This window comes from Macaca nemestrina, chromosome 2, assembly GCF_043159975.1.
Source record: "Macaca nemestrina isolate mMacNem1 chromosome 2, mMacNem.hap1, whole genome shotgun sequence".
Lineage (NCBI taxonomy): Eukaryota > Metazoa > Chordata > Mammalia > Primates > Cercopithecidae > Macaca > Macaca nemestrina.
This window is the reverse complement of record NC_092126.1, coordinates 20,759,241-20,781,782: the sequence shown is the minus strand read 5'-3', so window position 1 is coordinate 20,781,782 and position 22,542 is coordinate 20,759,241. Positions and strand designations below refer to the sequence as shown.

At 39.6% G+C, this 22,542-nt stretch overlaps 1 protein-coding gene across 20 annotated transcripts in view; it reads right to left on the bottom strand.

Annotated features, from left to right (window-relative positions):
• The window catches only part of LOC105488951 (NIMA related kinase 10), a 271,931-nt gene that overhangs the window by 223,052 nt on the left and 26,337 nt on the right, over nucleotides 1-22,542 (bottom strand). For all 20 annotated transcript variants that reach the window (XM_071090803.1, XM_071090804.1, XM_071090789.1 and 17 more), the window contains one exon: nucleotides 21,303-21,401. In XM_071090803.1, the coding sequence (XP_070946904.1) occupies nucleotides 21,303-21,401 (99 nt within the window). The remainder of the gene's footprint in view (nucleotides 1-21,302; nucleotides 21,402-22,542) is intronic.

Here is a 22,542-nt window from a genome sequence, read left to right as displayed (position 1 = left end):
GACAGAAACCCTTGGTGTTTTTCTTGCCTCCTCTATTTCCCTCACATTCTTTGCCAATTCCTCCACAAATCCTGTCTGCTCTACCTTTAAAATATCTGTCTCCACAACCTATCTGCTTCTCATTATCTCCTCCACCACCACCCGGGCTCAGGCCACCATCATCTTTTGCTTGAGCCATTGCAAAAGCCTCCTATCTGGCATCTTTGCTTCCAGCTTTGCCCCTTCCTTTACTCTCTCACATCTGCTAAGATGATTCTTTACAAACACAAGTCCATTCATGTCAAACCTCAGCCCAAATCCTCCAACAGACCCCATCTCATTCAGAATAAAAACCACAGTCCATACCATGACTCACAGGCCCTCCAGGGCCTGGCCTCCCCATTACACCTCTGGCCTCATGTCTTTCCATTGCCCCTTGTTCACTCCCTCCCAGTCACGCTGACCTTCTCATTACATGGCTGGGCCAAGGTCCAGTGCCTAAGGTGCTTCCCATGAAAGCCTTCTGTGGCTTTTCAACCCTGGAACCTCATAAAGAATTTGAAAGATGTTCTCCATGATATGAGGCCAGTCACCTGTAGTTTTTCTAACCACAGTGTATGTTGTGTGGAAGTGGCCAACATAGCACAGACTGAACTCCTGAGGTGAGAGAGAGGCTGAGTGCTGCCAGGCACTGGAACTTGGAAGCAGAAGGTGGTCCTGGCCAGGTGACACTTGCTCACACTGCCCTCTAAGCTAGTTCCATAGTGGTGCTTAGTACACATGTTAACGAAAGCCTAAAACACAAAGCATCTTCTATTTCATACTCAGCCAAGAAAAAGTGAGGGAGATAATGGAAGCTATTCTAGACTAGAATCCATATAATTTCTCCCACATCTCCTACCTCCACAACTGAGCTGATTGTGTATCCAGCAAGAATAAAGATCTGCCCCCTTGTCAAACAGAGCAATTACTTGAGCTGTGGACCGAAGCCACCCGTGGCCTGGCCTGTCCCATATTGATCCTCTGCCTCTGGGTACAGTTCATCTTTGTCTCCTCTATGACCCTGAGAAATTCAGCTCTGCCCCCAAACCTGCACATCTCAAACCTGAGTGAATGACAACCATCTTCCTCAAAGTTAGGATGAACATCTGTGGTTTCTGCCACTAGAGGTGCTACTCCCTACCCCACCCCACTCACACTCCACCCCAAGTCACTCACCATTCCTTCCATCTACAAAGGCTGACTTCATGGGAAGGAGGTTGATAGTAGGCGCTTCCCAAAGCCTTATATTCCTGAGTGCTCATTATAGATTAGAGTCCCCCGATGTTGAGTAAGATGTCCAAAGAATATCACTGGCTAAGAATTACTCTTCCTCCCATCACCAAGACTCCTGGCAGCTGTGCTGCCCACCACAGTTGCCATCAACACCTTGGCCCCTCCTCTGGCCCAAGCACCTTGCCAGTGACCCCTTTTTGCCAAGGGGACAAAGCCCAGTTTCCTCTGAAAATAGAGTCAGGATTCAACCAGTCCCGAAACTGCCAGCCAGGCAGAATTATCCAAGGCCACATTAGTAACTGTACTATGGGTTCATCCTGACTTCAGATCGGACATACCCTGCATTGAGAAAAATAAGCCAAATTTGAAATACATTGTGAATTCAAAATCTATAAGGGCACTTATTAAAAATATGGTTATTCTAAAGCTCCTAATACAGAGAGGATATCTTTAATTTTTATAATTAGGAAGAGGGCTCATGAGAAGTTTTTCATTCAGGTGTTGAGTTAGCTAAAGACAGCATGTAGTCTGAATTGTAGAGCAAAGATACTACATCCCAAAGATCTAACAGAAATAATGATCAGGTTGCAACAGCTGCTAGCAACCTAGTGATGCTGAATGCTAATTACTTTTCATTATTTAAAGGAAAAGCCATGGGGCATTTTAAGAGATGATTCATGCTACAAATATGTGTACACTTGGTATTTTTACTGTTAGCCATATACAGTCATCATGAGGAAATTTCATGACTTTTCCAGTGATTTTTCATATTAATATAAATATAAAAAGGTTGTTTTCTTTCCACCTCCCAGGAAAAAGAAAAGAACAAAAATTCCAGAATATTTTTTTTAACTAATAAAGAAGTATATATAAATAAAGAGTTTCAGAAAAACCTGAGTTGAAATTTCTGTTCCAACCAAATGGCATTTTTGTTTTGTTTTGTTTTGTAATTTGGGAACTGAAGCCCAAAGCTATTAATATTTCTACGTGGCCTCTGCTGCTGTAAATGTAAATAGAATTCCTGGTGTCTGAGTCCTCTGGCTTCTCCTCTCTTTGCGCTGACCTCTGAAAGAGCAGTTGTTCCTTCCCTGGCTCTCAGCCCTTAACCCACTGCAAGGACGGGGCACATGGGATGAAGTGCTGGTGTTCAAGGGGAATTGCATGCTCTGTAAGACTATATATATACACACACACATATATATACACATATATAAACATATATATACACACATATATAAACATATAAACATATATATGTTTGCCAAGAGTTGAGGGACTAGGAAACACACAGCTTAGTGCAACCAGAGAATTACTGTGAATAATAGTGACAGGTTGTAAAGACAGGCACCTTTATTTTACTGACTCAGCAATTGTGGCCTGGAGGAGCTAAGCGTCTGGCCCACAGCTACACAATAAGTAATAGAGCCAGGTGCCAGACTCCCACTCCTGTGCTCCTGCCATCGCTCCCCTCCACATAAGTCTGTACAGGGGATGGCTGAAGAGAAAGTGACTCTGCAGATATGTTTAATATGGGAACAGTAGCGTTCAGCAGAGTGGCATGGGGGCAGCCCTGAAAAGTCTGTCTGTCTGCAAAGATAGTATTTCTCTTGAGGCCATGTCTCAATATAGCAGCCACACAGAAGCAAATTCATGAGCGGGCAAATATTTGTCCCCTCTTATGACTGAACTTATGCCACTGTTTTCACAGGACTATTAATACATGGCAGCGTGATCAGCTCCCGCCACCCCCATCCATGATCACCTGCCATTCTGCTGTCAGCATCGGGTGCCACCTTCTGCCATCAATATAAAAAGAAGGAAAAGCACTGGAGACACATTATTTGAAAAGAGAAAGAGTAGCCGGGGTTTCAACTTCTTACACAGTAACAGAAACAAATATGTGATGTGAGGGTTCCAAGTAAAAACTCAGTCCACGAAGCTGTGCTATTATAATGAAGCAGGGTTAACTGAACCCAGGAACTGATGCAAATGGCAGGAGTGACAACGTTGACCGTCATTTGTAGCACACTCTGTCTCTTTCATGTCACAGCCCTTTCCATGTTGTAGCACTGTTTTCATTAACACACAAGATAAACCAAAACAATCTGCCATCTTTGACTCAATGTTTAAAAATGGAGGAATTCAAGTCTGTTTCAAAATAAGTATTACCTCAAATTCATGAGACAGAGTCCTATTTTTTTAGATAGTTGAAAAAGTAAAATTCACATCTATGCAAACCTTAAAACAAAACACAAGAATATATGTGAAGAAATTCATCCTAAATGATTATTTAGGGGATTCTCACTGACTTTTTTTGCTATTCTTAATAGGTCTTTGTTCTTTCTCTGTGTCCCCTACTAAACCTAGCATGGAATGTACACCCAATCAGAAACCCATCAAATACAAATGGGATCATGTTGGCCCCTAAAATCAGGACATAAATGTGCATTCTTAGAGGTATTTCTTCTACATAATTAATGAAAATTTCAGAATGTTTTCAAATATTTAACAAATACTCATCAACTATGACCAGCCAAGTACTGTTATAAACCCAGGAGTACGGCAGAGGACAAACCCATGCACTTGTACTCATGGAGCTTACATTCTGATCACAAAAACAAATAAAACTGCATATCAGGTGGTGACCAGTGGAGAATAGTCAAGGTTAAGGATTTATTGAGTACTGGGCATGCTATTTTAGGACAGTCACAGAACAGTTCTTTGGTAAGATTAGCATCTGAGTTATTTGAGAGATTGATCCATTTGGATGTCTAGGTCAGAACAGCAGAGTAGTTTAATACATAGTCCCTGAAGGAGGAATACTGTAATCTGCAAAGAATAGCAAGGAAGCCAGTAGGGCTGGAGCAGAGTGAGCAAAGATAGAGCAATAGGGATTGGGGTGAGAGAGAGAGCAGAAGTCAAAGTTTTAAGGGCCTTGCAAAATAAGAACAGGGCCTTTGGATTTTTTATTCAGGGAAGTCATTGGAAGGCTCTGGGCAGAGGATTGACATAATCTGACTGAGATTTTGAAAAAATCCTTCTAAATTCAATGTTGAGAACAGAGTATAAAGAGCCAAGCATCCAAAGCAGGGAGGCCTGTTAGCCTACTGCAATAGTCCAAGCAAGAGATGATGAGGGTTTGGACTAGCGGATGGGGAAAACTAAAACTGAGGCATTCTCACACATTGAGTGAGAAAAATCAAAAGTACTGTTTTAAACATGTTAACTTTGAGATGCTTAAAGAAGGAAGAGCCCACAAATCAATATGTATAACAAAAGATGAATTTATAGCACAGGAAAGTGATATGGTTTGGCTGTGTCCCCACCCAAATCTCATCTTGAATTCCCACATGTTGTGGGAGGGACCTGGTGGGAGGCATTTAATCATGGGGGCATGTCTTCCCTGTGCTGCTCTTGTGATAGTGAATGAGTCTTATGAGATCTGATGATTTTTAAAAATGGGAGTTTCCCCATGCAAGCTCTTTTTGCCTGCTGCCATCCATGTAAGATGTGAATTGCTCCTCCTTGCCTTCACCATGATTGTGAGGCCTCCTCAGTCACATGGAACTGTAAGTCCATTAAACTTTTTTCCTGTATAACTTACCCAGTCTCAAGTATGTCTTTACTAGCAACACGAAAACAGATTAATACAGAGAGTGTACTTAGAAGGCCCCATTTCTTGGAGCAAAGTGGATAGGAAAATTTAGGAAAGGCCAGGTTTCACAAGGCTGTTTGGGGATTGGTTGATTTTTAGCTGTGGAAATGCGGCTCCCAGAATGTGACTATCAGTTACTGCCTGGCTCTCAGAAACTCCTGTACTCATGAGAAACTGTCATTTATTGATTTGGCCAGGTTTAAAACTGGTTCTGGTGGTTATCTGTAGCCAAGGAACAACCAGTTCTTTCCTGGAAAGGTAGGAACATTTTCATTTCATGCCTATTGACAGCCAAGTGAATGAGCTACACAAGAAGCAGTAAGTCTGGTTACCAAAGTGATACTTCTCCCTGGTGCACACCTAAAACAAATTTTAAATGTGCATTGATTAGTAAAGAACAAGGGAATCAGTGAGGCATAAGAGAAAAGAGTACCAGCCACGGCTTTGTCTCAGGACCTTGGACCTTACTTACTCATCTCCCACATCTGTCAAATGAGGCTTAAGAAGGTTTTCTTCAGAGTCCATACTACCTCTATAATTTCATGACTTTTTTCGTATATATAGTCATCCGTTGTTATCCTCAGGAATTCCAGGACCCCCATGGTTACCAAAATCCACAGAACCTACACATATTCTCACATGTACTATAAATCATCTTACTCATAATACCTAATATGATGTAAATGCTACGTAAATATTTTTATTGTTGTGTTTTTTATTGTTTTTCCTGAATAATTTTTTAATCTGCGGTTGGTTGAATCTGAGATGCAGAACCCTTGGATATCAAGGGCTGACTATGCCTGTGTGTGTGTGTGTGTGTGTGTGTGTGTATGTGTACACATTTACCTAAAAACCCTAGATAATATTGCTTGAGAAATAATAATATAAGAGCTAGATGTTTGCTCCAAGTTAGGTGATGGGAAGAAGGGAAATCATCATTTGCTTGAGGACTACATGAGATGTTGGGTTGTTAAAGCTTATTTGCTTCATGTCTATGTTTAAGGTTGTGAAGCTTCAAGTAAAAGAGAGACAAAAAGACAAATTTCATTCTCAAACAATGATCCAGCTGTTTAAAAAGTTATACTCTGGGTAAAAGCAGAATGTAGTTTTGTATGTGCATAATAATCTATCAGATAAGTGAAGGAAAAAAGCACAAAATTGTTAAAAGATTAGAAGGAAATACAGCAAAAGTTAATAGAGCTGTTTCTAAGGGTGGTATAAATAGTAAATTTTCATGTTTTCATAATTTTCTGTGTTTTCCAAAATTTTTAAAGCAATCAAAATAATTTAATGCAAAGAAATTCCAAATGAACAATCTTAGCCTCAATCTTCCCCCAGCAAAACCAGTGTCAATGGCTTGAGCAGGAGATAAAAGACCTACAAAGAGGTAGGGATAGAGTGCTTCAGGCAGAGGACTAGCACGGTCAGAGGATCAGAAGTAACAAAAAGAATAACTTTCAAAGGAACAGAAATTTCACTCTGACCTCAGTGAGTCTAGGAGAGACACTGACAGGATAAAGAGATGAGGCCAAGAAGGAACAAGACCTCAAAGAACTATGTGAACCACCTAATGAATGGGCTGTTATAACATTTTTTGGTACATAAAGACACAAACCTGGATGGATGCAGTGGCTCACGCCTGTAATCCCAGCACTTTGGGAAGCCAAAGTAGGTGGATCACCTGAGGTCAGGAGTTCAAGACCAGCCTGGCCAACATGGCGAAACCCCGTCTCTACTAAAAAATACAAAAAGTAGCCAGTCATGGTGGCAGGCACCTGTAATCCCAGCCACTCAGGAGGCTGAGGCAGGGAGAATCGCTTAAACTTGGGAGGTGGAGGTTGCAGTAAGCCGGGCCACTGCACTCCAGCCTGGGTGACAGAGCAAGACCCTGTCTCCAAAAATAAATAAATAAATAAATAAATAAATAAATAAATACACAAACCTAAGACTCTTGAGGACTTTATGAAACTTTATCTGTGCCCAATTTATGGTGCTAACTTGAAACTCTGTCTCTAGGGAAGTTCTGAACTATCTGACAGGCTTTACCAAGGTGAACAGGCTTCTCCCTTCTTAGACAATAAGGAATCTTCAGAGGTCTCTGTTGGCCTCTGTACTGGTTGAAGAGATAAATCCACAGAAAAAGCATCTCTTCATTAGCTTCATCTATTTCAAGAACTTATTCAAAACACTGAAGAGATTCTCCCTGCATCCTAACTTCTGGTCCTCTCATCTAACCTCCCTCTGTGATGGAGTCTGGATAGTCAATGCTGAGGACCAGGTAAAGCTCGAAAGGATAAGAGTCACTTTTTTCATGATCTAGGACCTGGAGTGGACATGGATAACAAATTGTCTGATAGCTAAACAAACAACTATATTAATCCTCTTGGTTATAAGTATCTATGATGTTCTCAGAACACTTTTTATGGTAATTTCTAATAATATTGTGATGTTTTCTCCTAATTCAAGAAGTTTTCTCTTCTACATAGTGCAAACATATTTCTCACCTAGACTTCCTACAGACTTATTTCCAAACTTCTTCAAATTTGCAGCAAATATCTCAGGAAACTGGGGTATAAAATAATAAGGATACTAACTCATTCTTTTCAGAAAAAATAAATTAATTTTTTTACAAATGAGGTAATACTAAATGATTTCCTCCAACTCATTCCAACTAGAATGAGTACCTTGGGCAAGCTTACCTATACAAAAGTTACAGGCAAGGGAAGAGGTATATCCTGGTTATTCCAGAATGATAGTACCAGAACGAGGCCAGTTAAGTAAACCCACTTCAAAATAACACCAAATTTCATATTAAAGGGCAGGAGGAAAGACTGAAAAAACATCTTTAAAAATAAATTATAAAACCAAGATGTATTTTACTTTACATTTAACAAAATTTAAGTTATACTGCAACATTGCCCTGGTATCTAGAACAAAGCAAGAATGAATTCTGCTGACATTTTTGGAACACTTTTTCTGAAAAAACATTCAAATAACATGATCCAACATTCACTTTTGATTTTGCAAGAAAAAGAGTTCATTTTTGTGAATATATTGGAAGGATTCATTATTTTTTTTCCCCAAAGACCTCTGCTATTCTTTGTTTTTCCAAACAAAGCCTCATCATCTTCCTTGTTAACACTCTCTTCCTGGCTGGGCGCGGTGGCTCAAGCCTGTAATCCCAGCACTTTGGGAGGCCGAGACGGGTGGATCACGAGGTCAGGAGATAGAGACCATCCTGGCTAACACGGTGAAACCCCGTCTCTACTTAAAAAAATACAAAAAACTAGCCAGGTGAGGTGGTGGGCGCCTGTAGTCCCAGCTACTCGGGAGGCTGAGGCAGGAGAATGGTGTAAACCCGGGAGGTGGAGCTTGCAGTGAGCTGAGATCCGGCCACTGCACTCCAACCTGGGCGACAGAGTGAGACTCCGTCTCAAAAAAAAAAACAAAAAAAAAACTCTCTTGCTTCATTGTCAGGTGACCTATTTCTGCCTGAGCCTTATTTGTCATATTCCACCAGCTCAGCTCCATCACTTTCAATAACTTCAGACGGGCGGATCACGAGGTCGGGAGATCGAGACCATCCTGGCTAACACGGTGAAACCCCGTCTCTACTAAAAAAAAAAAATATAAAAAACTAGCCGGGCGAGGTGGCGGGCGCCTGTAGTCCCAGCTACTCGGGAGGCTGAGGCAGGAGAATGGCGGGAACCCGGGAGGTGGAGCTTGCAGTGAGCTGAGATCCGGCCACTGCACTCCAGCCTGGGCGACAGAGTGAGAGACTCCGTCTCAAAAAAAAAAAAAAAAAAAAAAAAAACTTCATAAAATTCTACATCTTTAGCCAGATTTGCAAGTTTGTTTCACAAGTAAATAATATTTGCCTTGTAATATAGAATCTTCACATCAGCAAGGAATGGACTAACAAAGAGGAATTCCAGAGAAGCCGATATACACAAGAGATACCTGAATAGAGGTCAATTTTATAAGAGGTCAATTCATTAGAGAATATGATAACGTTTTGACAACTTTTACTTCCCTACACAGCTCATAACAACCTGGTCTTGGATACCAACACCTTTTGTACTTTCCTATTCAGGCAGATGACATGGAAATGGAATCAAACTCTACTGCAGACAAATGACGTCATGACAGAAAAAAAAAGATTGGAAGACCACAATTTGTTTCTGTATCTTGCCACACCTTGAGATTAGTTACCACGAGTAACAATTCAAGAGAGCTGAGTAAGGCATTTTGTACTTGCTTCCTCCACTAAGAAGAACCAATACAGTGAGTAGATAATTACGCTTCAAATAGGTCACCCAAGAGAGAATACTGGAATTCAGTAGAAAAGTGGCAGGCAATACCTAAAGGAAGAAGGAGAAGGAAGTGAGGCAGCCTGCTCAGCCAAGATCAGCTGGGAGCCAAGGGAGACTACAATACAGGGAAAGGGTGAGTGAGAGACCCTCAGTGGTCCACATTATCACCATGGACTCCTGCAATTCTAGCCATGGGAGAGCCCCTTGACCCACGGCCGGGTGCGGTGGCTCACACCTGTAATCCCAGCACTTTGGGAGGCCAAGGCAGGCAGATCACCTGAGGTCAGGAGATCAAGACCGGCCTGGCCAACATGGTAAAACCCTGTATCTACTAAAAATACAAAAATTAGCTGAGTATGGTGGCAGGCACCTGTAATCCTAGCTACTCAGGAGCCTGAGGCAGGAGAATCACTCAAACCCAGGAGGCAGAAGTTGCAGTGAGCCGAGATTGCACCATTGCACTACAGCCTGGGCAACAAGAGCAAAACTCTGTCTCAAAAAAAAAAAAAAAAAAAAAAAGAGCTTTGTCTTCAATAGACTGCATGCTATCCTGCAACCCAGTAGCACCAGGGCTGAAGTGCGAGAGAAGTATGGGATGCTGCCCACAAGGCTTAGGTACAAGCAACCGTGGGCTACCACAGCCAGGTAGGAGGCATGATCAAGATGCAGGCTACCACCAGGGCTGAGCGAGGCACCATTCTAGAACACTACCCCCAACAGAGTATGCACTATCCTAGAAGCCAGCAGTGCTGGGACAGAGGTTCAAAAGAAGAGCTGGCTGTTGACCCCAGGGCTTAGGAACAAGCAACCATGGGCTACCATACCTGGGGCTGAGCCATAAGTGGCACACATGCTTAACATCTGCTGGCGTAGGCTGCCATCACTAAAAACATTGCCTCCCCACCAACACCACCCAGTGGCATTCTGCCACTGGCCTAGAGGTTGCCCCATTCCTGCCTACCACGGCCAACACCTGTACACACAACTGCAAGGCCCTGAGGACCAGCTAGCCTAGCCCAGCTTCACCCTCTCCTCCATGCCAGAGCATACAGTCCAGGGACCACGGGATTGCCCAGCCTAGTCTACCACCATTGGCACCTAAACACTCCTCCCAAGGGCCTGAAGTTGAGCCTACCCACCAAGCCACTACAACCACAGCTGGCATCTACCAGCATGTGCTGCCTGCAGGCCTGGAGACTAGCCTGCCTAGCCCATTGCAGCCACCAACACCAGCATGCATTACTTGGGACCTAGAGGGTAGTCCTACAACTGCCACTACCATCACTCATAACACACCAGCTGCTCAGGGGCATGAGAACCCTTCTACCTGTCCAGCCCATGGTTGCCACTACTGGCATCCAAGTAAGCCACTTGGAGGGCCAAAAAATAGACCCACCTGGACCTGCTAAGACTAGTGCCAGTGTATGCCATCCAGGGTCCCCGGGATAGGCAGGCTGTCCCACCGATGCCTCCCCTGACTGAAGACTAGCCTGCCTGATGTCCCAGTCTCCGGCTAAACCACACCACAGCCTTCAGTAGTAACTATACCCTAAGCCGCTGAGGAAATCTCAGATACTACTGACACCGTTTATAGAGAAAGAAATCATACAGAGACTGCACAACTGTACTCACCCAGAATCAACGCCAAAGTACACTACCCAACCAACATTGTAGATTCATCGTCAGGAAAAAGTCTTCCCATGTGAAAGCCAATTTTAAACATTAGAAGTGACTATTACACCAGCTGTGCAGACATCAATGTAAAAACACAGGAAACATGAAAAATAAAGGAAATATGACACCTCCAAATGAGAATGATTATCCAACAATAGATTCCAATCAAAAATAAATTCACAAAATCTTGGAAAAAGAATTCAAATTATTGTTTCAAAAGAAGTTCTGTGAGATATAAGAAAAGTCCAAAAATATAAATAAATCAGAAAAACAATTCAGGATACAAATTAGAAATTTACCAAAAAGACAGATATCTTAAAAAAGAACCACAGCAGCTGGGCACGGTGGCTCACGCCTGTAATCCCAGCACTTTGGGAGGCCGAGACGAGTGGACCACCTGAGATCAGGAGTTCTAGACCAGCCTGGCCAACATGGTGAAACTCCATCTCTACTACAAACTACAAAAATTAGCCAGGCTTGGTGGCAGGCACCTGTATTCCCAGCTGCTTGAGAGGCTGAGGAAGGAGATTTGCTTGAACCTGGGAGTTGGAGGTTGCAGTGAGCTGAAAATGCACCATTGCACATTGCACTCCAGCCTGGGTGACAGAGTGAAACTCTGTCTCAAAAAAAATAAAATAAAATAAAATAAAACAAAAGCAAATTATACTAGATCTAAAGAGAGAGATAGACTCTAATATAATAATAGTGAGGGACTTTAACACCCCCACTCTCAGCAGTAAGCAGAGGTTCCAAATAGAAAATCAACAAAGAAACATTGGATTTAAACTGGACATTAGATCAAATGAACATAACAGATATTAACAGAACATTTTATCCAACAATTCAACAACTGCAGAATACAGTTCTCCTCAGTACACAGAACATTCTCCATGATAGACCATGTTCGGCTAAAAAACAAGTCTCAACACATTTTTAAAAAGTGAAATCATATCAAGTATCTTCTCAGAGCAGAATGGAATAAAACTAAAAATGAATAACAAGAGGAACTTTGGAAACTGCACAAATACATGGAAATTAAACATTTGCTCCTGAATGACCATTGGGTCAATAAAGAAACTAAAATGTAAGTAGAAAAATTTCTTGAAACAAATGAAAGTGGAAACACAACATACCAAAACCTGTAGGACACAGCAAATGCTGTGCTAAAAAGGAAGTTTATAGCAATAAAATACTCACATCAAAAAAGTAGAAAGATTTTAAACAATCTAACAATATACCTCAAGACACTAGAAAAGCAAGAACAAACCAAACCCCAAATTAGCAGACAGAAAGAAATAAAAAAGATCAGAGCAGAATTAAACAAAATAGAGGCTAAAAAACAACACAAAGCATCAATAAAACAAAAAGTTGGTTCTTCAAAAACATAAATTGATGAACCACTAGCTAGACTAACAAAGAAAGACCCAGACCAAAATCAGAAATGGAAAAGGAGATACACAACTGACAACACAAAAATACAAAAGATCATCAGAGACTATCATGAACAATTATATGCTAACAAACTGAAAAACCTACAGGAAATGGATCAATTCCTGGAAACTACAACTTTCCAAGTAGTTGAAGCAGGAAGAAATGAAAAACAACAGACCAATAATGAGTAGCAAGATTTAAAAAGTAATAAAATGTCTCTTAAAAATGAAAAGCCACATGAGATACCATCTCACACCAGTTAGAATGGCAATCATTAAAAAATCAGGAAACAGCAGGTGTTGGAGAGGATGTGGAGAAATAGGAACACTTTTACACTATTGGTGGGACTGTAAACTAGTTCAACTATTGTGGAAGACAATGTGGCGATTCCTCAAGGATCTAGAACTAGAAATACCATTTGACCCAGCCAACCCATTACTGGGCATATGCCCAAAGGATTATAAATCATGCTGCTATAAAGACACATGCACACGTATATTTATTGCAGCACTATTCACAATAGCAAAGACTTGGAATCAACCCAAATGTCCATCAGTGACAGACTGGATTAAGAAAACGTGGCACATATACACCATGGAATACTATGCAGCCATAAAAAAGGATGAGTTTGTGTCCTTTTTAGGGACATGGATGCAGCTGAAAACCATCATTCTCAGCAAACTATCGCAAGAACAGAAAACCAAACACCGCATGTTCTCACTCATAGGTAGGAATTGAACAATGAGATCACTTGGACACAGGAAGGGGAACATCACACACCGGGGCCTATTGTGGGGAGGGGACAAGGGGGAGGGATAGCATTAGGAGATATACTTAATGTAAATGACGAGTTAATGGGTACAGCACACCAACATGGCACATGTATACATATGGAACAAACCTGCACGTTGTGCACATGTACCCTAGAACTTAAAAGTATAATTAAAAAAAAAAAAGAAAGAAAGAAAAGGCTAGGACTGGGGGATTCACTGCTGAATTCTACCAAACATACAAGCAAGAACTAATATCAATCCATCAATCCTCCTGAAACTATTCCAGGAAATTGAAGAGGAGGGAATTCTAACTCATTATATGGGGCCAGCATTACCCTAATAACAAAACAAGACAAGAATAGAACAACAAAAAAATGAAAACTACAGAACAGTATCCCTAATGAACATAGATGTAAAAATCCTCAACAAAGTACTAGCAAACCAAATTAAATAGCTTATCTGAAAGATAATACACTATGACCAAGTGGGATTTACACCAGGGAAACAAGAATGGTTTGGCATGCAAAAGTAAATAAATGTTATACATCACATCAACAGAATGAAAGATAAACAACATATGATCATCTCAATAGATACAGAAAAAGAATCTGATAAAATCCAATATCCTTCATGATTAAAAACTCTCAACAAACTATGCATAGAAGGAACATACCTCAACATAACAGAGGCTATATATAACAATATCAACTTCAGCTAACATCATATTGAAGGATTTCCCTCTAAGAAATGGAACATGACAAGGATGTCTACTTGCACCACTCAAATTCAACATAGTACTGGAAGTCCTAGCCAGAATAATAAGTCAAGACAAAGAAATAAAACGCATCCAAAATGGGGGGGTGGGGGAAGGAAGATGTACCTCGTTGCAGATAACAGGATCTTATATTTAGAAAAACCAAAGACTCAAGTATGATAAATAAATTCATTAAAGTCGCAGGATACAAAATCAACATACAAAAATCAGCAGCATTTTTATATGCCAACAATGAAATAGCTGAAAAAGAAATCAAGAGGACAATCGCACTTCCGATAGCTACCAAAAAAATAAAATACCTAGAAAAAATAATGTGACCAGCGAGGTAAAAGATCTTTACAAGGAAAACTACAAAACACTGATGAAAGAAACTAAGGAGGACACAAACAAAAGAAAGACATTCCATGCTCGTGAATCAGAATCAATATCATTAAAATGACCATACTACCCAAAGCAATATATAGATTCAATGCAATCCCTATCAAAAGATCATTTTTCACAGAAATAGAAAAAAAATCATAAAATTCATATGAAACAAAAAAAGAACCAGAAGAGCCAAAGCAATCCTGAGCAAAAGAACAAAGCAGGACCCATCACACTCCCTGACTTCAAAATATATTACAAGGCCATAGTAACCAAAACAGCATGGTAATGGTATAAAACCAAACATATAGACAGATGGAACAGAATGGAGAACCCCAAAACAAATCCACATGTTTACAGCCACGTGGCTGCATCTATTGAGATGATCATATGTTGTTTATCCTTCATTCTGTTGATGTGATGTACAACATTTATTTACTTCTGCATGCCAAACCATTCTTGTTTCCCTGGTGTAAATCCCACTTGGTCATGATTTTTAACAAAGGCACCAAGAACATTCACTGCAGAAAGGACACCCTCTTCAATAAATGGTGTAGAAGAAATTGGGTATCAGTGTGCAGAAGAATGAAACTGGACCCCCCTCTCTCTCTCACTATATACAAAAATCAACACAAGATGGATTAAAGACTTAAACACTAAGATTCAAAACTATGAAACTCCTAAATAAAAACAGAGAAAACACTTTCCTATGAAACATAGGAAGGTCTAGGCAAAGATATTTTTTAGGGTTTTGATTACTAGTTTTTAATTTTTTTCTTTTTTTATTTTTATACTTTAAGTTCTAGGGTACATGTGCACAATGTGCAGGTTTGTTATACAGGTATATATGTGCCATGTTGGTTTGCTGCACCCATCAACTCATCATTTACATTAGGTATTTCTCCTAATGCTATCCCTTCCCCAGCCCCCCACTGCCCAACAGGCCCTGGCGTGTGATCTTCCCCTCCCTGTGTCCACGTGTTCTCATAGTTCAACTCCCACTTATGAGTAAGAACATGCAGTGTTTGGTTTTCTGTCCTTGTGATATTTTACTGAGAATGATGGTTTCCAGCTTCATCCACGTCCCTGCAAAGGACACAAACTCACCATTTTCATGGCTGCATAGTATTCCATGGTGTATATGTGCCACATTTTCTTTATCCAGTTTATTATTGATGGACATTTGGGTTGGTTCCAAGTCTTTACTATTGTGAATAGTGCTGGAATAAACATACCTGTGCATGTGTCTTTATAGCAGCATGATTTATAATCCCTTGGGTATATACCCAGTAATGGGATTGCTGGGTCAAATGGTATTTCTAGTTCTAGATCCTTGAGAAATTGCCACACTGTCTTCCACAATGGTTGAACTAATTTACACTCCCACCAACAGTGTAAAAGTGTTCCTATTTCTCCACATCCTAAGTTGTTTCCTGACTTTTTAATGATCGCCATTCTAATTGGCGTGAGACAGTATCTCATTGCGGTTTTGATTTGCATTTCTCTGATGACCAACGATGATGAGCATTTTTGCATATGTCTGTTGGCTGCATTAATGTCTTCTTTTGAGAAGTGTCTGTTCATATTCTTTGCCCTCTTTTTGATGGGGTGGTTTTTTTTCTTGTAAATTCGTTTACGTTCTTTGTAGATTCTGGATATTAGCCCTTTGTCAGATGAACAGATTGCAAAAATTTTCTCCCATTCTGTAGGTTGTGATCTAGGCAAAGATTTTATGGCTAACACCTCAAAAGCACAGACATTAAAACAAAAATAGACAAATGGAACTATATTAAACTAAAAACTTCTGCACAGCAAAGGAAGCAATCAAGAGAGTGAAGAGACAACCTATTAAATGGTAGAAAATATTTGCAAACTATTCATCAACAAGCGACTAATATCCAAAATATACAAGGAACTCAAACAACTCAATAGCAAAAAATAAGCAAATAATACCATTAAAAAGTGGGCAAAGATGCCTGTTCACTCTGATGATAGTCTCCTTTGTTGTGCAGAAGCTCTTTAGTTTAATTAGATCCCATTTGTCAATTTTGACTTTTGTTGCTATTACTTTCGGTGTTTTAGTCAGGAAGTCCTTGCCCATGCCTATAAATGGGAGAACATTTTTGCAATCTACCCATCTGACAAAGGTCTAATATCCACAATCTACTAGAAATTTAAACAAATTTACAAGAAAAAAACAACCCTATCAAAAAGTGGGCAAAGGGTATGAGCAGACACTTCTCAAAAGAAGACATTTATACAGCCAACAAACATATGAAAAGGAGCTCATCATCACTGGTCATTAGAGAAATGCAAATCAAAACCACAATGAGGGTTGGGCATGGTGGCTCATGCCTGTAATCCCAGCACTTTGGGAGGCTGAGGTGGGAGGATCACGAGGTCAGGAGTTCAAGACTAGCCTGGCCAATATGATGAAATCCTGACTCCACTAAAAATACAAAAACTAGCTGGGTGTGATGGTGCACACCTGTTGTCCCAGCTACTTGGGAGGCTAAGGCAGGATAATCTCTTGAACCCAGAAGGCGGAGGTTGCAGTGAGCCGAGATCAGGCCACTGCACTCCAGCCTGGGCCACAGAGCAAGACTCCATCTCAAAAAAACAAAAACAAAAACAAAAACAAAAACAAAACCCACAATGAGATACCATCTCATGCCAGTTAGAATGGTAATTATTAAAAAGTCAGGAAACAACAAATGCTGACAAGGTTGTGGAGAAACAGGAACACTATTACACTGTTGGTGGGAGTGTAAATTAGTTCAACCATTGTGGAAGACAGCATGGTAATTCATCAAGGATCTAGAACCAGATATACCATTTGAACCAGCAATCCCATTACCGGGTATATACCCAAAGGATTATATATCATGCTACTATAAAGACACATGCACACATATGTTTATTGCAGCACTATATTCAATAGCAAAGCCTTGGAACCAACCCAAATGCTTATCAATGATAGACTGCATAAAGAAGATGTGGCACATATACACCATGGAATACTATGCAGCCATAAAGAAGAATGAGTTCATGTCCTTTGCAGAGACATAGATGAAGCCGGAAGCCATCATTCTCAGCAAACTGACACAGGAACAGAAAAACAAACACCGCATGTTCTCACTCATACGTGGAAGTTGAACAATGAGAACACATGGACACAGGGAAGGGAATATCACCCACTGGGGCCTATTGGGGGGTGGGTGGCAAAAGGAGGGAGAGCATTAGGACAAACACCTAATGCATGTGGGGCTTAAAACCTAGACGACAGGTGGACAGGTGCAGCAAACCACTATGGCACATGTATACCTATGTAACAAACCTGCACTTTCTGAACATGTATACCAGAACTTAAAGTAAAATAAAATAAAATAAGTGGGCAAAGGACATGAATTTACAACTCTCAAAAGAAGACATACAAATAGCCAACAAGTACATGAAAAAAAGTTCAACATCACTAATCATCAGAGAAATGCAAATCAAAATTACAATGAGATATCATCTTACCCCAGTTAGAACAGCTACGATTAAAAGACAAAAAACTAACAGATGAGGATGTGGAGAAGAGGGAACTCATACACTGTTTGTGGGAATGCAAATTAGTGCAACTGCTGTGGAGAACTTTATGACGATTTCTCAAAAAAATAAAAATAGAACCATATGATCCAGCAGTTCTGCTACTGGGTATCTATCCAAAGAAAAAAAAATCAGTATAACAAAGGGATACTTGCACTCATGTGTTTATTGCAGCACTGTTCACAAAAGCAAAGATATGGAATCAACCTTAGTGTCTACCAACAAACAAATGAATTCTTTAAATGTAGTATACACACAAAATGAAACATTATTTGGCCATAAAAAAGAGAAAAAAATCACATCATTTATAGCAACATAGATGGAACTGGAAGGCATTATGTTAAGTGAAATAACCCAGGTATAGAAAGACAAATATTGTGTGGTCTCACTCATATATGGGAGCTTAAAAAAAAGTCAGTCTCATAAAGATAGAGAGTAGAATAATAGATACCAGAGTCCAGGAAGGGTGGGTGAGTGCAAGGGGGGATAAAGAGGTAGGTTAACGGGTACAAATGTATTGTTAAACGAAAGGTATGAGTTCCATCATTTGACAGCAGAGTAGCGTGACTATAATTAACAACAACGTATTGTCTATTTCAAAGTAGCTAGAAGAGAGTTCTCAACACATAGAAATGACAAATCCTCAACGTGATGGGCACCTCAAATACCCTGACTTGATCATTACACATTCTATGTATGTAACAAAATACCACATGTACCCCATAAATATGTAAAATATTATATAGCAGTATATTATAAATACTATTATACAAGGATTTTTTAAAAAAGATTAGTTACCATTGTGTAACTAGGAGTAACCCCACGCTCAGGGATGACACTTTCCCTTGTCCTTTGAGATTTACTGTGAGGTATTTGCAGTGTTACCTTATCTGACTCTGGATTAACAAGTCTTTTCCAGTTTCAGATGCCATCTGGCAGTTTCATTCTGAGAATGGGGGAGTAATTACAAATCACAGAAAAGAATACAGAAAGGAGGTGTCCACAAGTATGATTTAGGGAAAGGCTAGAGTTGGGGTGAGTAAAATACAAGAGCAACATTACCACCAATTGGGTAGGCATTGAGAAGTGAGTTGAAAGGGGTCACACTTCACAAATGAGACTAAATTCCCAGTAAGTCATATTTTTCAGGGCAAAATTGAGTAGCATAACATGCTGAATGTCTTATCTATAGTCTTATCTACAACCATAATTGGGCCAAGGACCCAAATTCCCACCCACCCCCAATCTCATGCAGCCTTTAGTTAGTTGTGTTAATACAAATTGTATATATTTAGTACATTTTCCTTTATTGGGTAATTGTCTTGCTGATCACAGTAGAATTTGAGTTCCCAGGGAGAAAAGGACCATATGTCCTGTTAATTTTTTAAATTTCACCCTTCTTTACCACTTACTTAATCCCTTCCTTACATATAGTAGATGCTTACCAGTTTGTTTATCAAATTGAATCTAAACCTTCAACCCAACACTAAATCTGATGTTTGCAAACAAAGGGATAACAAGCCATATCAGAAAGGGTCCTGAGGTGTAATTCTTCTATAAGTCTAAAGTTAGAGGGGAAGAAAAAAAAGGACGGATGATCCCGGCTATTTTAGCAAGGTTATATGGGGTGAGGCACAATGGAAAACCTTTATATTTAAGCCATCTTTTACCCAATGCTTTTAGAATAGAACTGAACATAGCAAGCTGTCAGCAGCCACAGGATGACATTAAAGGACGCCCTTGATGTTCGACATTCCTAAATTCCATCTCGTACTATGAAAGCAAAGAGATCTACAATTATCTCTTCCTAGTTTGAAGACTTCCAGGGACTGCTCTTGTTACCAGCCAGTAACTTCATCCAGCCTAAGACGCCCCTTCAATTACTAAGAATTTTAAAACACTCTGAAAAGAGATCTCTCAACTTTAGAATTGTTGAGATCTTTTTCAATTAGTTGATGCCAACCAGTGCTCAGTTATTTTCCCTAACAATTTCTGCATCTAGTGCCTTCCCCCAAAGTACTGACCCAATAAATAGTCTACTGGGCATCCCTTGAAGAGTCCATGTGAGCAGGCTTTAAAAAAAAAAAAAAAAAAACTTTATTTCCTAATACTGTTTTATGCATAATGATTCTGCTACTACCGTTGTTTCACTCTGTTCAATCTAAGCAAAAAACAGTTGAAATATATATATATATATATACACATAACTTCAGGTTATTTGCAGTGTTCATTAATCTTTGAACAATCTTTGAGTGTGTAATCAAGAACTGAACACTGACCCAATTACATAACCTTGGTAAAGATTTTAGGCTTCTTGTATCATCCGAGCCAGTCTAATAATCCTCTGCTTAAATTAAGTACAAAGACGTGACAGATGCAGTCTCAATTGTGTATTGTTTTAAAGAAAACTAATGTATAGGACAGTCATTTAAGTCCAATACTTAAATACATAATGCTAAATGACCCCATCCAAAAGATGGAGACATGAGGCCATCAATTAAGCATGTATCGAGTAGCTGACTCGTCATGGAGGACCCATCAGAATGCTGTTCTACTTAAAATAAGCTATTGCACTGGGCCAAGTCAGTTTTATTTTGATCAAGGTATTAAATTATTAATACTCCTATTTTTATTTTTCACAATAGAAATAATGTTTTTCCATTTTCACTGGGATGGAATTCACATATCTCAATCAAGTCACAAAGTGACAAGGAAGACTTAAGATTCTTTATAGGCATTTTTCAGCTGATGCATGTGGGAAGAGTATGGGCCTCCTGAAAAGAGCAAAAGACAGGACCCTATCGTGACAGACTGTTAGGAGCCTCCTTCGCATCTGGCAGCAGCATACCCAGTTTTTCTATGAAGCAGCTCAGAATGGACAGAAAATTCAGACCTGACTGCAATCCAGCAACAATCAATGGCTCCCTGAAAACCGCTGATATTTGTGAGAGAGAATCAAGAGGACTTGTTAACTAATTCTTTCTCTACAGTCCCAACACTGCACCCGTGTTAACAAGGCAAAGAAAGAAAGAAGAAACATCTTTATGAGGCTGTGGCTGGTTTTTACAGACTCATCCTTTCTTTCCTCAAGGTCAAGGCTTGCGCAGTCCATTTAATCAGTCATTAAATAACTGCAAAAGTGCACTATGAGAATGTTGTCCGTGGTGTCGTCCAGTGTCTCTTTCATAAGATCCCACACAATAAACTCCTCCTTCAGTATCCAAACTCAAAGAAAATAAAGAAAACATAACTTGAGTGTTTTCCCATTTTTCCTTATCTGTCATCAAATTCAGCTAAATTCAGTACCTCATCAGTGATTTTAATAAGATCATCTGTAATGCCTACTCATTCACCTCCTTCTCTCCTTTAATGACATGTTCAATCCTGGAAATGTTTCAAATCATGTTCTAGAGACAAGATAGATGACATATGCCACTCTTGAGTAAAAGCCTGTTTTCCAGGAACAATCTTACCTGCATATGAGTCTATTTTTCACCAAGGCTGTAAAGATCTCCTGAAATAGTTTATGCTGAGGATGTTTGCTGAAATTTCTCTCATTCTTGTAGTTTATACTGAGACGAAACAAACAGAAAAGGATTTTGTTATAGAGATTAGGCTGTCTCAAAGTCGCCAATGCAGACAAAGATCATCTATATTCAGGTAATGTTTTTTTCATTACTAACCAGTATACTAATGAGGATTCAGGCAAATATTGAAGGAGACTTGCATTTAACATGTTGCTAAAAGCAAATATCAACTGTTAAAATAGGAACTAGAAATTCAATTATAAGGTTAAAAATAAAATATAGTAAAGCGTATGTATTTCCTTTTACCATATCCATTAAATTATTCCCTATAAACACTAACAGCTAAAATTGGTTGGAGGAAGAAAAGGGTAAATGGAGAGAAAGAATGATTGGGGCACATTATTTAGACAACTGTGTAACAGGAAGAGAAGAATTCCCTCTCCACTTTTCCACATACCCTCGATCCCACTGGCTGATCTCACTGTCAACACCAGTGGTCATCATTTATAATTCCTTCTAGATAAGAAGAGTTTATTAAACACAGCTTATACACCTTCAGCCATGTTGACTGTCACTGTTGATTGTTTATATGGTTTTTGTGTGTGTGTTTAACAAAATTCTAAGATATTCCAGCTTCAGCTTCTTTTTGCTGATCTTACAGCTCACCAAAGAGGTTAAAAATACCTCTAAAACATTCTATTTTAAAACTGGAAAAGGATAAGGGATAATAAACAAAATGGTCACATTGCTACCAAATACACGATATGATATTTTTGCACGTAATTAAATAAAACTAATTTTAAGATCTAGGACAAATAAGCTGGAATTCCATGAACATACAACCTCAAAGGAAATGAGTATAACCTTATGTTGCCATGTGTAATGTTCTGCCTTCTGTCTTTCAAATGCCATTGGACAGCATGTCCCCATCCTAGTCACCTGAGGGCTGTAATGGTTTCTTAGTACACGGGCACTGGTACTCACCATATGACAATTTTTTAAGTAGTTAAGTGCTCCTCACTAAAAATATGTTTTTAAAATATGAACCCATGAAATGTCATGTAACTTTCCCATACTATTAAATTCATCGTCATAAGATGACAGGGAAACAAAAACAAAATCTAGGCCAAATAAACAAACGATCCTTCTAGAATATTCATATTGATATTTCATGCCGCTCACTATT